Source organism: Marmota flaviventris, chromosome 1 (assembly GCF_047511675.1).
Source record: "Marmota flaviventris isolate mMarFla1 chromosome 1, mMarFla1.hap1, whole genome shotgun sequence".
Taxonomy (NCBI): Eukaryota; Metazoa; Chordata; class Mammalia; order Rodentia; family Sciuridae; genus Marmota; species Marmota flaviventris.
In genome coordinates this window covers 16,142,738-16,157,257 of record NC_092498.1, presented here as the reverse complement: position 1 = coordinate 16,157,257, position 14,520 = coordinate 16,142,738, and the positions used below count along the sequence as shown (strand labels likewise).

The window sequence follows — 14,520 nt, the reverse complement described above, 5'->3', positions numbered from 1 at the left end:
AGGTGGAGGACTGGTAAGGTGCAGACAGGACCAGGAGGCCAGGCTTTCATGAGGTGGCTAGGACTGATACAGGCACGAAGGGAGCCATAGCACATTCTTGAGCAGGGAAGTGATGAGATCAACCACTTCCAGGACAGAACCTGGTGGGTAGGCAGCGGAAAGTGGAATAGTTAAGAAAACCATGGTTGTGCATGCCTATTATCCCAGAGATTTGGGAGGCTGAGGTAAGAAGATCTTGAGTTCAAAGCAAGCTTCAGCAACTTAGTGAGGCCCTACACAACTCAGTGAGACCCTGTCTCTAAAGAAAATATAAGAAAGGGCTGGGGATGTGGCTCAGTGATTAAGCACCCCTGGGTTCAATTCCCGTACCAAAAAAGGAAAAGAGAAAACCAGTCAGACTAGAGGCCTCTGGGATGGCTCAGGAATCAATGTCAATGCATAAACCAGAAGGATGTCTCCCAGATCACAAGAATAGGCCTGGGGCTGAGGTAAGGGCTGGGGTGAGAGCTAGACGGGGCTGCTGAATGAAGGGGACTGGTATTCCATGATGGGGGGTTAGGTTGAAATTGGAGGTGATCTGGGAAAGTCCTATTCAGATTGGTTAAAACCTTTCTCCAGGGCTGGAGTGCAACTCAGTGGTAGAACACTTGTCCAGCATGTGTGAGGCCCTGGGTTCAAGAACCAGCACCGACAAAAAAAGAGGAGGGGGAAGAGAAGGAAGAAGTTCCTAGTCCACCAACTGCTTTGCACAGGCGGGTGACTAGCAGACATGCCACCTCGCCCACATTCAGCCTGCTCGGAGGCACCATCTAGACAAGACTCTGATGCCTTTGAAAATCTATGTCCACAAAGCAGATCACTCCTCCTTGCGAGGTGAGCTTCTCTGGGGTTGTGTTGAGAAAGGAAAACAGCTCTCCCCTGCATCAGCAGGAGTGGCCCCCAAATTTGCAATTTTCCTGGGGAAGTCACCCTGAAAAGTGACAACCACGTAAATCTGCTTTCTCACCTTCTATAACCAGGTGAAGGACCCATGAGTGGCATTCAGAGTTCCCAGAATGACAGGCTTTGTGACTGTCCTTCCCTGGGGGCAGCTGCAGAGTGCAGAACCTACCTCCAGTGTAATCATTTCCCGAGGGAGAGGAGTCTCCGGGTACTTCTCTGGCAATTGGACTGTAATCTCATTTTGCATCTCATCTTCCAGAAAACCTGAGGGATGACACCCCAGAAGAGAATACAAGGTGACAGTGGGTCCCCATAATTAAGCAACAGGGTCCAGCAGGACAGGTGTCTTCCAGCCAGCTGCCCTAAGGCCTGCCCCAGCACCAGGGGCCCTCCCCCAACCTCCTGCCTCCACAGTCACCCCAAAGAGTATTACAAACAGGGACACATTTGTTAACTAGTCGTGCAAACTATTTCCCTCCTTACCAGTCCCCATTTAGACAGTAAGGAAAGTAGCTTACGGAGGATTCTTTCCAATGACTCACACCTTCGAACTTCATTCACAAATTTCCTTTGGAAGCTGTTCACGTTCACGTTTAACTAGGGACAGGGGGAAGGGGACAGCAGGCACACATTAGGCCACACGGTTGCCAACATATTCCTCTGTTATTGCATTATCTTTTTTAAAAAAATTGTAGTTGTAGATGAACAGCATGCCTTTATTTTGTTTCATTTTTATGCGGTGCTAAGGGTCAAACGCAGTGTCTTGCACATGCTAGGCAAGTGCTCTGCCACCGAGCTATAGCCCCAGCCCTGCATTATCTTCTTCATGTTGGAGAATGTTGCTGGAGTTATCTTGGGAACAGGTGTCTCCATGTACAAGACAGGTGAGTTACAGGAAAACCAACCCTTGGTATTTTCACCCACAATCATTGGCGCTCATTCTGACCTTGCCATTTCTAAGAGAAACAAAGTCCTCCCACACCCAAGGTTGCCTTGTTTTTAGCTGCATTTGCTCCCCAAAAAAGCCTGGGAATCTTCAATAAAGCCATAAATATGAATGGACCTTGAAAACTGCACAAGTCAATGTAAGTTTCACAATCATCAATAAAAATCCAACCCCTGTGTGGTGACCCTTGGCTCACCCCAATAAGTGTTTCTGAAGACCTGCCTCCAGTCAGGTCCTGTGCTAGCAAGTAGGAAAGCAAAAAACAAGGTCATGATCCTTCCCTGCAGAAGCTAAGCTTTGACATTGATCTTGGTGAGGAAATCAGAAAGACTGATTTTCAAAATGCAATTCAAAAAAAAGAGCTTTGGACATAAAGTGCCCCTGGGAAGTGACACCCAATGTCACTCAAGCCATTCTATCCCTGGAGTATCACTCTGGAACTCAGTCCTGGGTATGACAAACAATGCTGTGCACTCCAGAATATTTTGTCCCTAGATTGCATGGGCATGTTTGACGATGCTGCACAGGAAATCAAATACAAAGGCATCCCACATCAGTGATCCGGGTTTGCATTAGAGCTTCAGAATCTTCCTCCAGAGAAGACAGGCATGGAGGAAGAAAACAGGGTCATGAATGACTTGCCCTGTGGTCACAAACCCCCACCAGGACAACTAGGACCGTGGAATTCCACCTATTCCAGCTCCAGGCTCCTCTTCCTGCAGAACCCATTTTGTTCACTAGGGAGGTAAAAGATTTATCTACTTCCCTCCCACCTTCCTCTTATCTCCAAAGAATGCAATACCTACATCTTTGAACTGAACCAATCCAAGCTCCCCGAGCTCAGCTACACAGCAGTAGGCAGCCTCCACCTGCAGAAACACCTGTGACAAACACATTTCCTCACTTCGAAACACAGACGCCATCTTGGCCTGGCTTCTGTCTGCAGGGGAAAAAGAGAAAGATCTAAGGAAATGAACATGTGACAGTCTTAGGATGATTTTTTTAAGTTAAAAATTAGAACCCAACTAGAATCACTCCTGATTTAAAGATGGTAAACAAAAACAAGACAGAACTTTTCACCCTCTATCAAATTAGCCACTGATTTAAAAATACGATGAGGGGGTAGGGTGGGGCTGGAGATACAGCTCCTTGGTAGTGCTTGCCTAGCATGCGCAGGGTCCTGGGTCGGTCCTCACACTGCAAAACAAACCAAGGGCTGGGTGTGCAGTTCAGGGGTAGAACACTCGCCTAGCCTGCACAAGGCTCTGGGTTCAAATTCCATAACACACACACACACACATGTAATCATGTATATATGATTAAAGACTCAAGTTGTGGAAAGTGTGAGAAATCACAGCCTTTCCTACAGTAAGTGTAAATTCTTTATAGCTTTCTCAGAGAGCAAGTTGTCAATATCCATTGACTTTTGTACTATTCATACTCATGACCCCAGACCTCCATGCTATTTATCCAGACAAACCTGAGTACCTATGGAAAGACAGATGAATAAGGATGTCGATACCATTATAAATAAAATTTCTAGTAAATGAATCTATGCTAGATATCATCTATGGGGGATGATTAAATACAACAGAACTCCACATATTCAGCAGGAATTAAATAAGTCTGTGTCCCACATACGGAAGAAGGATGTTCATCTGAAGCCCTGTGAGTTTCTTGGACCCACCTGTGAGATCCGTTCCACTATCCAGTCACAAGGACATTACCACCTCTGGCTTAAAAAATGACTGAGACACACTCCTGAGAGGGAAGGTTACAGTCATGGAGACATGAACACAGGTTGAGCACTCATGATTCAACAGCCCCAAAGTCAAACTGTTCCAAAATATGAAACTTTCTGAGCCCTGACATGATACCACAAGACAAGTCCCCAGCTGACCTCTTAATACGGTCACTGTCACAACCCAGGTGCTCCAAACATATTGTTCAAGAATTCCTCCAGCCTGTGTGTATGAGGTGTTTATAAAGCAGGTGAATTTTGCATATAGATTTGGGTCCCAGACCCAAGATTTCTCATTATGTTTATGCAAATACTGAAAAATCTGAAATCCAAAACACTTCCTCCCAAGCATTTCGTATAAGGGCGAGGCTTGCAAGCGTGTGATAAGACCCGCTACTCGCTGCCACAGAGGAAAGTCCACAGCTTGAGCAGGAGAAGAGCCACCAACAGCTGGCCCCCTCGACACACCAGGGCTGCAGCCTGGACTTGGCGCAGATATGCAGCAAGGTAACCCAGCCCTGGTGTGTCGAGGCCACCCAGTGCTCAGACAGACGGGTTCCAAACTGTGGGGTGCGGCAGTCTGTGATTCTAGAACATATCCCCTCCCCCCCCCCAGACCATCAAAGTCAGTGCCAAACGGACGGACGGCCCACCTTTAGTGTTTGCTGGAGCAGACGGCAAGGAAGGACGGCCCAGGGCTGGGAGGAAGGCGAAGATTCCCTCCAAGGAGTAAAAGAAACTGCCGGAGAGCAAGGGGTGGGGACAGGGAGGGGCTGTGGCTCTTCCCTTGGAACACCCCCTGGAGGCCCTACGCTGTCACCTTGAATGGTTTTCCTCCAAGTTGCCTTCTGGAAGTTTCACTTCACAACTTGCCAGATACCTGGCCTATCTGTTTCTGTCATGAAAAGACTAAAGCCCAGAGCTGGCCCGGAAAAGGCTGTGGGTCTTGTCTCTGTCTTCTCCAGCTTCACTTGTCTTCACACTGCTCCCCAGACTCCTGCATGTAGTTCTGAGCGCTCACCTACCACAGGGCCTTTGCTTACGCTTTCCCCTGGGCTTGGAACCTCCATCTCTTCCTCTTCATCTTTCATCCCCACCTCCCCCACAAACCTGTCATTCCTCCAGTCTAATGTAAGTATCCTCTCCCTCACCCAGCCTTCCCTGACCATCACTGATCCCCAGTGACCCAAGCTTCCTCCCCTATACTGCCAGAGTCACAGACATTTGCAATTACTTGTTTAACAAATTTCTGTATTCTCATAAAAAAGTCATGAGGCTAGAATGATTCCATGTTTTTTTACTCTAGCACCTTCTAGCTCAATACTGACCACCAAGCATCTGCTTCAAAACCATTTCTCCATCTATGGAACTGAGAATAAACTTCCCCCACCTCTGGAAGTGCAGAGTCAGGTCCTGTTTTTCCTTTTGACATCAAGATGAGTCAAAAGTTTCCACACTGTCCTTTCTATAACGAAGGCAATGTGTTCACAGAAAGAGACACGAGACCGCAGCTTCATACAGACCAAAAGCCCAGAGAAAGGCCCTGTGCTTACCCAAGTTCTCAGGGGAGAGAGGTCCACTCAATGCTCAGGGAGGGGACCCCCAGCAGCCCCATCCAGCCTCGGGGCCTCCTCCGCGGGTGTGGCTTGCCAGTGGCCCAGGGCCCAAGTGGGAGCACCCCTCCTGCTGCTCCTCCTGAGGCGGTTCTATTGTATCAACACTGCCGTGGGTGAGGACGAACCTGCCCCACCGGCTCAACCCCCACCCCCACTGTGCCCTCTGCAGTGACTTTGAGTCCCCACCAGGAAGCAGAACACTGTTTTTTTGATGAGGGTAACTTGCCTTCAGCCAGCTGAGGGTTAGGGACAAAGTTTCTAGGGGACCTACAAGGGCCCTAGAAATTGTAAGGTCCAGGGCTGGGGTGTGGCTCGGTGACAGAGCGCTTGCCTAGCGTGAGCAAGGCCCTGGGCTGTATCCCCAGCACCACAGAAAGAAAGAAAAACCGTAGGCATGAAATAATACTAAAAAGTGGCTTTTAAAAAGACTATTACCCACCGTCCTATTCGCTGTTTTCCAAAACATTCTATGTACTTTCAAAGGCAAAAAAAAAAAAAAAATCAGAGGAATACTTGCCGGTGCCCAACGTCTAAAATTCAGTTTCCTTTGTGGCCCAGGTAGAAAGAGACAGGACTGCACGTGATATCCACTCTTTTCCTCAGGAGAACTACGGCATTTCCTGTTTCTTTGGCAGAGGAGGTGAGGGCCACAGAGTGAGGCCCTCAGAGCCACTTTCTCTGGGCTCAGAGGCTCCTCCGCACCAGACGCTGCACTGACATGAAGGAACTTTCCAGAGCAGCTTCCCAGGTGTACACAGATCCCCTGCATGTGCTCACCCATAAAATGAACCCCAAGTTGAAGGGTTTTTTCTGTTCTTTTACTTTTTATTGTGGGGAAAATGTCAATACCTGCAAGAAGGTATTCTTCTCTTGAAGGGCTTCTCTTGATGCTTTGACGGTAGCCCTTGTGGCTTTGAAACTTACAGGTTTTTTTCTTTTTCCCAACCTTCTCCATCCTGACCCCCTCTCTGATCTTCTTTTCCCTGATCTCTCCTCCCTAATCTCATTTTCTCTGAATCACCTCTTTAAAAGTCCCCCGTTCCTGCTGATGGACAGACCCACAGCCTTTGGGATAGGAGGCCCCTGGGTTTCTCCTTTGGTAGCAAAGCAATAAACCTTTATCCTTGTTCTCAAAACCGTGTCCTTGTTGTTGGATTGGCATCAGGGACAAGGACAGAGCTTTCGGCTATAAGAGTACAGAGAATATCCCCCCATGTATGTGTCACTCCAGTAACTGTTGAAGTTTGTGTCATCTGTGCCTGCCCACTTCCCCACCTTCCCAATTACTTTGAAGCAAATTACATACATCATGTATTTCTTCCAAAATATGAGGGTGGGGGATATGGCTCAGTTGGTAGAGTGCCCGCACAAGGCCCTGGGGTCACTCCTCAGCACCACAAAAAAAAAAAAAAAAGGAGGGGGGCCTGAGGCTGTAGATCAGTGGTAGAGCGCTTGCCTAGCGCATGTGAGGCACTGGGTTCAATCCTCAGCGCCATATATATAAAAAAAATAATAATGTTTTTAAAAAAAAGGACCATAACTTAGATTTTAGGCTGGGGATACAGCTCAGTTGGTAGAGTGCTTGCCTCAAAATATGTCAGCATATCTCTAAAAGATAAGGATTTTTTCATAGATCACACACACACACACACACACACACACATATACACACAAACACACACGTCATAGACACTCCTAAAATTCAGCAATAATTCCTTAATTTCAAATATCCCATCAGGGTTCAAATCTCCTAGGTTGTCTGAAATTTCATTTTTAATAAACCCCTTGGGTGTTTTCTGTGCATGATCATTGATTGACACCACTGCTTTTGAGAACACTGAAAAATCTAACTTGAGTTGGGGGGGCAGCAGGGAAGAGCTGGGTGGGGACAGCTGGGCAGTTGTGGCCATTTTAACCCTGGCACAGTGCAGACTGGGGTCCCTGAGGGAGCAGGCTGTCTACTCCCAGGCCCTGTAAGAAAGGAATGGTTTGGGCCTATACAGTGTCACACACCTGTAATTCCAGTGACTCTAGAGGCTGAGGCAGGAGGATGGCAAGTTCAAAATACCTCAGCAACTTGGTGCAGCCCTAAGCAACTTAGCAAGACCATGTCTCAAAAGTAAATAAATCAAATGGCTGGGGATACAGCTCAGTAGTAAAATGCCCCTGGGTTCGATTCCCAGAAAAAAAGAGAACAACAAGAACAATTTGGGTTTCTTGAGAAACCGAGCTTGGCCACACCCACTAATCTGTCAGAGCAGATCTGCCTACAAGTCTGGATTGAACTGGACAAAGTCCTGAAGACGGAACTCAGGATTCACAAAGCAGATCAGCAAGATGAGAGCTAAGAACTGCAAAAGGAATCTCAGGGCTGGGGAGCCTCTCCCCTCTGTGAACTCTGCAGGCCAGGGAGGCATGAACTGAAAATTAATTCGAAATGCATGATAGATCAATTTTAAATGTAGAACTGTATAACTTTTAGAAGGAATAGAGTAGAACATTTTGGAACAGAGGGCTGGTAAAGCGTTCTTAGACATGACACCTAAAGTACAATCCATGAAAACAACACACTGATGAAGGACTGGGGGTGCGGCTCAGAGGCAGAGCTCCTGCCCAGCATGCAGCCACACAAAAAATAAATAAATAAATATAGATATAGATATAGATATGTGTGTGTGTGTGTATGTGTGTGTGTGTGTATATATATATATATATTACACACACACTTATATTTACATTTATATGTTTATACTTCATAAATATATATTTATCTTTATATAAATACATATGCTGATATATTAACATATATTATATATATACATAGTTTAAAAATCCTTTGGCTATTTAGAGGATGAAAAAATTCGTTAAGAGGATGGACTAAAGATTGGAACAAAATATTTGCAAGCCACATGTCTGATAAAGAACTCAACTAGCATTTACGGAGTTCTCAAACTTCATCAGTAAAAGAAAATCAAACAATCCAACCAGAAAATGGACCCAAGACACAGAGACATTTTACACAAGAGGATATACGGATGGTAAATGTATTAATTAGGCTTCTCCCGAGAAACAGGACCAACAGGGACACACACATACACACACACACACACACACACACACACACACTTTCTTAAGGGAATTGGTTCACACGATGAGGAAGGCTGAGGGTCCCAGATCTGCAAGCTTGAACCCAGGAGATCTGTCTGATGGCCACAGGCAGGGGAAGATGTCTCAGTTGAGACAGGAAGCAAATGCCTCTTCCTCCATCTTTCTGTGGACTGGATGTTTTCCTCCAGCCTTGGGCAGGCCTAGTCTCTCCTCAGTCTACTGGAGCAGATGCTAATCTCTTCCAGAAACAGCCCCACAGATGCATCCAGAAATAATGCTTTACCAGCTATATGGACATTCCTTAGCCTAGTCAACACATAAAATTGATCATCGAAAGTACAACTTGGCACCCAAACACATCTTGTTAAGCCATAGTTGATGTCTATGTAAAACAGTAGCTGGGGAGCCGGGGTGCGGCTCATTAGTAGAGCATGCACTTACATGCATGAGGCCCTGGGTTCAACCCCCGGCACCAGGGTCATGATTCTACCCAATATGATATAACTAAAAATGCACTGAGCCTTTCCTGAAAGAGGAGGGGAACTCCTTGAGTGGTGTTTACTCTTCCCCTTGCATTCTGCAACTTAAACACCATAATATAAAGTCCAAGATATTTAAATACTAAAATAAAAACATCACATGACCAGGGAATAGGAAAGGAAACAAAGACCCTTGCTTAATATACGTGTGTCTATATATGCAAATTTATTCATAACAAAATAAGGAGAGAATATTCATGACAATCACAGTGTGCTCTTCTAGTACGTGCTTTGTATTCCTCTTGTCTTCAGAAAGCACTCGGCTGCCCAAGGTTCTTTACCTGGTGTATTCCTGAAGTGTGTGGCCCATTAGTGGTCCTGTCTGCAGGGGGCTGTCATGGTTTCCCATCAGCTTTAATCTCAGGGCATGGTAAGGTTGAAAGACACCCTGAGTGACCTCCTATATTCCAGACATATCTTCTTTACTTTCACTGTGGAACAATTAGTTCCCGGTCAACACTGCATCTCCTTATTGGTCGACTCCCATGAGGAACCCAAATTGGTTATGTGTCACCTTAACTTCCAGTTCAATGGAACCATTGTGGTGTCCCCTGGCAGAAGCATTCTTCTCTCTGGAACTAAAACCTCAAAGCCAGCAGAGCACAGAGTCACAAGACCAACATGGGGATTATTGCTAGTAGATCACTAGAAGTAATATAGAATAGTGCTGCTCCCATCTCCACCCTTGATTCCTGAACTTGTGGGACCTGGCTGTGGGGGAAAGGGCAGTATGTATGGGATGCTGGTCAGAACATACTCAACCTCTGGAGAACCTTGCCTCCACCCTGCGAGGTCCAGCTGGAGCTGTAACTGAGTCTCTAAAAGGCCACTCCACTGTTCTACTGAGCCAGCTACTTCAGGACAGTGGTGAGCAGGGGAAAACGGGGAACTGCGTGAGCAGGAGCCCATGGTGTGAAGCGAGCCCATGGTGTGAAGCGAGCCCATGGTGTGAAGTGAGCCCATGGTGTGAAGCGAGCCCATGGTGTGAAGTGAGCCCATGGTGTGAAGTGAGCCCCTTGATCAGAAGCGATGCTGGTTGGAGCCAAAGCTTGGTGGTATCGTGCTTGCCTAGCAGAGATGAGGCCCTGGGTTGAATCTTAGCACCACAAACAAACAAAACAACATAAAAATGCTGTGTGGAATACCACAACAGTGGACAAGGCTTTCTACCAGTCCACAGATGGTATTTTTGGCAGAAGCATTAAATGCAGAGAAGACAACCCAAATCAAACATAAGCGTCTCTTCCAATAAGGACACAATTCTTCCCTTCCATGATGGAAGTAGTCCAATGTAATCAAGCTGTCACCAGGGAGCTGGCTGATCATCCTGGCAAATGCCGCCATACCCAGAGCTCAGTGTTGGCCTCTGCTGTGGCAGATGGGCACTCAGCAGTGGTCATACCCAGACTGGCCTAGAGACTGAAAGTCAGTGTTGCTGAGTCCATCCCTGCCACCATGGTCACTCTGTTCATGAAAGTGGCTGGGGACAGAGCTGACTGGTCATCCTACCATTTTATCATTAAAATCCACCTGCACTGAGGTCACCTTTTGGTGAGCAGTCAGATGGGATGTTAATATTTTCATGCTCCTTGCCCATTCAGAGAGGTCCAGCCACTCACCTCTTCCTCATATTTCTTTGTCACCAATTTTTTTTTTCCACTGGAGACAGGAGGTTTTATTGATGCTGTTGCGGGTAGGAAAGGCCCCCAGGAGCATGGGGGCTGAGTCAGTCAGCAAATGCATAAGGCCTGGGCACATGGGGGCAGGTTAGGACACATTTATCTTCTCAGGATTCTGTGGCTCCTTCCTTGGGGGAGGGAGAAGACATCTTGGGGGGCAATTCCAAGAGCAGCAAGGGCAGAGGTTAGAGATGGCTGACAGCCCCTAACCTGAGAGGAGGCACCACAATAGGCAACAACTTTGTGGAAAGCTAGATGACTGGTCAGTAGCAGAAAATGTGAGAGGTGGAGACACTGGGGACCTTCTTGGGGAGGGTCAACCCGGCCCAGGTGAGCTCATGAGAATACCTGGTGTTCTCAAGCAGAGTGGGGTAGGACCCAAAGTCCATTTCCCATGGGCCTCCTTAAGGAAAAAAAGGTATTCAGGGAGCCCCCTGGCAAGGGGTGCCAGAATTAGTCCTTAAGGCACAGCTGGGGGCAGATAAGGCGCCAAGGCACAACTGGTGGGGGGTCAGGGGCAGCCTCTAAGCTGAGGGCCAAGGTCATAAGAGGATGCAGGACCACCCACCCTTGATTGGCATGGGGTTCAGCACAGCCCGGACAGCCTCAGCAAGCACTTCCTTGATGCCGTCCTGCTGCAGGGCAGAGCACTCGAGGTAGTGCACAGCATGGATCTGCTTGGCCAGTGCCTGGCCCTGCTGAGGTGTGATGGGCGCTTGGCCCTGCTCCCTGAGGCACTGCAGGGTATCAGGCTGAGATCTCAGGTCCTTCTTGGTGCCCACAAGGAGGATGGGCACATCAGGGCAGTGGTGCCACTTGTGCCTCACATTCTCGTAGGAGGGTAGACTGGCAATGGAGAAACAGATGACAAAGACATTGGTCTGAGGGTAGGAGAGTGTGCGGAGGCGGTCGTATTCCTCCTGGCCCTCAGTGTCCCATAGGTTCAGGTTCACTGTGCGCCCATCAACTGCACTCTGGGCACTGTAATCGTCGAACACTGTGGGGATGTACTCCTTGGGGAAGGCATTAGTTGTATAGCAGATGAGCAGGCACGTCTTGCCCACAGCCCCATCGCCCACCACCACACACTTGATGCTCTGCATTGTGGATAAAGCTATAGTAGTGGAAGCAGTGCCTCCTGCCTCTTCTGGGCCCCTCTGGATGCAGTGACCTTTGCCACTTCAAAGTCTTCTGTCGTGGAGCCGGAGATTCTCCCACCTCAGGGATCCCTCGTGGCTTCTGCAAGCCGGCATCGCCGGCTTTTGTCACCAATTTTTAAATCAGGTTCCTTCTGACTCTTGTATTATGCAGCCAAACCTGCCAGAGGATAAAGTCACACCTCTGGCCATTTGTCCTTTCATGCAAAGTACTGACTAGATACACTGCTCAAAGTTCAGCCCTTCGAGATTTCCCTTCACTAATGAATGTCCTTCAAGTATGTCCCAGAGAAGGGGCCATAGCACTGCAGCTGTCCCCTTCTGGTGATGTCTGCATGTTGTGCAGAACCGTCTGTAAACCAGGTCTAGGTATTCCCTTCCTCTGTCAGCTGATCACAGGCAACCCCTCTGCAAAGCCACAGGTGCAGGCTGAGAGAGGGGAGACAGCATTGTAGGAGTGGGGTCCCAGGGCATTTGGGACACTGCCTTGTGTCCTTGTGCCTTCAGGGCCTCTCATACCAGTCTTCACCACTTCTGTTTGGTGACGGATGTGGCGGTGCATGCCCAACTTCATGGTTCAGCGAATCATGTCATACTCAGGTCATTACATGGAGCAGGCAGCTTCATTCCAGGCCACTTGGTGGACCATGGTCAAACTTCAGCCTCTGCTGAGGCCTAGTAACAGGCCAAGAGTATCTTCTCAAAAGGAAAGCAGTTGGCTTGTGGATAATGGCAGAGCCTTGCTCCCAAGTCCTAAGGGCCCATACTGCTACTCACTAGTGGGGACCTGCCAAAGGCTCCAGGTGGCATCCCTGTCTGCTGCTAATCTGGCTAATACCAGATGAATCTGGCTAATGCCACCCAAGTGGTGCACCAGCCTGCACAGCAGTGTGGGCCTGTCATAGAGCCTGTTCCTACTCCAGGCCCCACTTGAGACTAAGGTTTACCAAATGGTAAATCAGCGGAGCAACTCTCCCAAATGAGGACTATTTTGCCTCCAGAATTCCAAAAGCCTCACCAATCACCGTGAGGGGTCACGTACAACTTGCCCTTCGCCTCAGCTCCTCATGCCCTATACCACTGGACCTCCAGAAATTTCACAGCAGTAGAAGGCCCCTAAACTTTACTTTGATTTATTTCCTGCTCTCCAATATGCAAATGCCTTATCAGTTAGTCTACACTAGGTGCTATTTCTTGCTCACCAGGTCCAGTGGGCATGATGTCATCAATGTCACGGACCAAGGCAATACCCTATGGAAGAGAAAGGTGATCAAGGTCTCTGCAAACTAAACTGTGACCCGGGGGGTGGGGGGGAGTTGAGATAGGACAGTGAAGGTGTGCTGGGGGCCTTGGCAGCTAGAAGAAAACTGCTTCTGGGGAGCCATGTACACAGGGATGGGGAAAAGGATTTTCCATATAAAAATTTATCATTCCAGGAGGGTGTGTGTGTGTGTGTGTGTGTGTGTGTGTGTCGATTCTTTCAGATCTTCTATAAAGAGAAGTAATCTATGTAAACAAAGCTAGTTTAATTTCTTCTTTCGTTTTCTGGTCGGAGGGAATTGGCCAGGACTTCCCGTATGATCTTGAAAAGGAGAAGAGCAAGAGGCCATCTTTGCCTTGACCTCAGATTTTAACAGGATAAAGGGCCATGAAGCCAAACTGGAGAACCACTAGCCCGGGGAGAGCGGAGCAGGTATTAGTGTCCAGGGCTGCCCTGGCATACTAGAGACCGGGGGCTTAGAAAGCAGAAATGCACTGGCTCACACTTTGGGTGGCTGGAATCTGAAGAGGAGGTGTTGGTGGGTTAGTTTCTCTGGTGGACAGTGAGGAAGGATCTGTTCCATGTTCTTGCCTGACCCCTGGTGGCTTGCGACAATCTTTGGTACTCCTTGATTTATGGAAACCTCCCTCCAGTCTCTGCCTGACCTGCAGATGTGAGTCCCTGTGTCCAAATCCCGCCTCTTTATAAGGACACAGTCCGAGGTCAAGCAGCTGCCTGCCATGTCCCGGGCCCTGGGTCCCACCCCCAGCACCATAAGAAAGAAGGAAGGGAGGGAGGGAGGGAGGAGAAGGGAAGGAAGGAGTCATGGATGGTCCTGAAGAGGACTCGGAGCATCTGGAGGTGACTGGAGACCAGTGGACCTACTTCAATGGAGTGAAGGGGACAGAATTCAAAGAAGCCAGGAGTCAGGGAGTCAGTGGCTGCTGAGGAAAAGATAGGTGCAAGAATCGAGGACAGACCGCTCTCTCAAAATATCAGGCTGAAGAGAAAGAGGCGGGGAGGGCAGTGGCTGAAGAGAAAGCGAAGCATCGCGGGAGGGTTTGAGGGTTTCTTTCAAGGGGAGAGAGAGACTGCGGATGATCCCGAAAGATCCGTGGACTTCATTTTCCTGGTAGAAAACAGGAACCCCCACTCCTCCTTACCCATTACAGACATCTGAGACCCTCCCTTGGCACCCTGCAAAGATGCCCTCTGCTTCTCGGGAGCTTCCTGCCTTGGCTCAATTTCGTGGGTGCCACGTTTCCTGCATCACCAACTCAGAAAGTAGGGACAGGACAAGTGCAATCCAGTGTCTCCAAAACCAAAGTAAACCTCCCACACTCGGCACGGATGATCTCAGAGGGAAGGAAGAGGGCAAGGAGGAAAAACAAGAACCAAACACAGCCGGGCTCCAAAAAGGAGTTCCAGTGACTTGTGAGAAGGAAGATCTAGCCCAGCCCGCTCCTCTCGAATCCTGAGACCAAACGACTTGCCCGCGTCCAGAGAGTACACTCCTGCTCCTTTAATTGCT

At 48.4% G+C, this 14,520-nt stretch overlaps 2 protein-coding genes across 2 annotated transcripts in view; both read right to left on the bottom strand.

Moving 5' to 3' along the window:
- Nucleotides 1–14,520, bottom strand: part of Atp6v0a4 (ATPase H+ transporting V0 subunit a4) — a 56,325-nt gene that overhangs the window by 40,319 nt on the left and 1,486 nt on the right. The window contains exons 2-4 of the mRNA XM_027952207.2: nt 2,695–2,828; nt 1,461–1,539; nt 1,112–1,206 (exon numbers count right to left, since the gene is read on the bottom strand). Coding sequence (XP_027808008.2) covers nt 1,112–1,206; nt 1,461–1,539; nt 2,695–2,811 — 291 coding nt within the window. The 5' untranslated portion in view covers nt 2,812–2,828. The remainder of the gene's footprint in view (nt 1–1,111; nt 1,207–1,460; nt 1,540–2,694; nt 2,829–14,520) is intronic.
- LOC114105662 (rho-related GTP-binding protein RhoG-like) lies at nt 11,114–11,751 on the bottom strand. The gene has a single exon (XM_027952208.2). It carries the CDS (start codon nt 11,672–11,674, stop codon nt 11,114–11,116), a length of 561 nt encoding a protein of 186 aa, XP_027808009.2. The 5' UTR covers nt 11,675–11,751.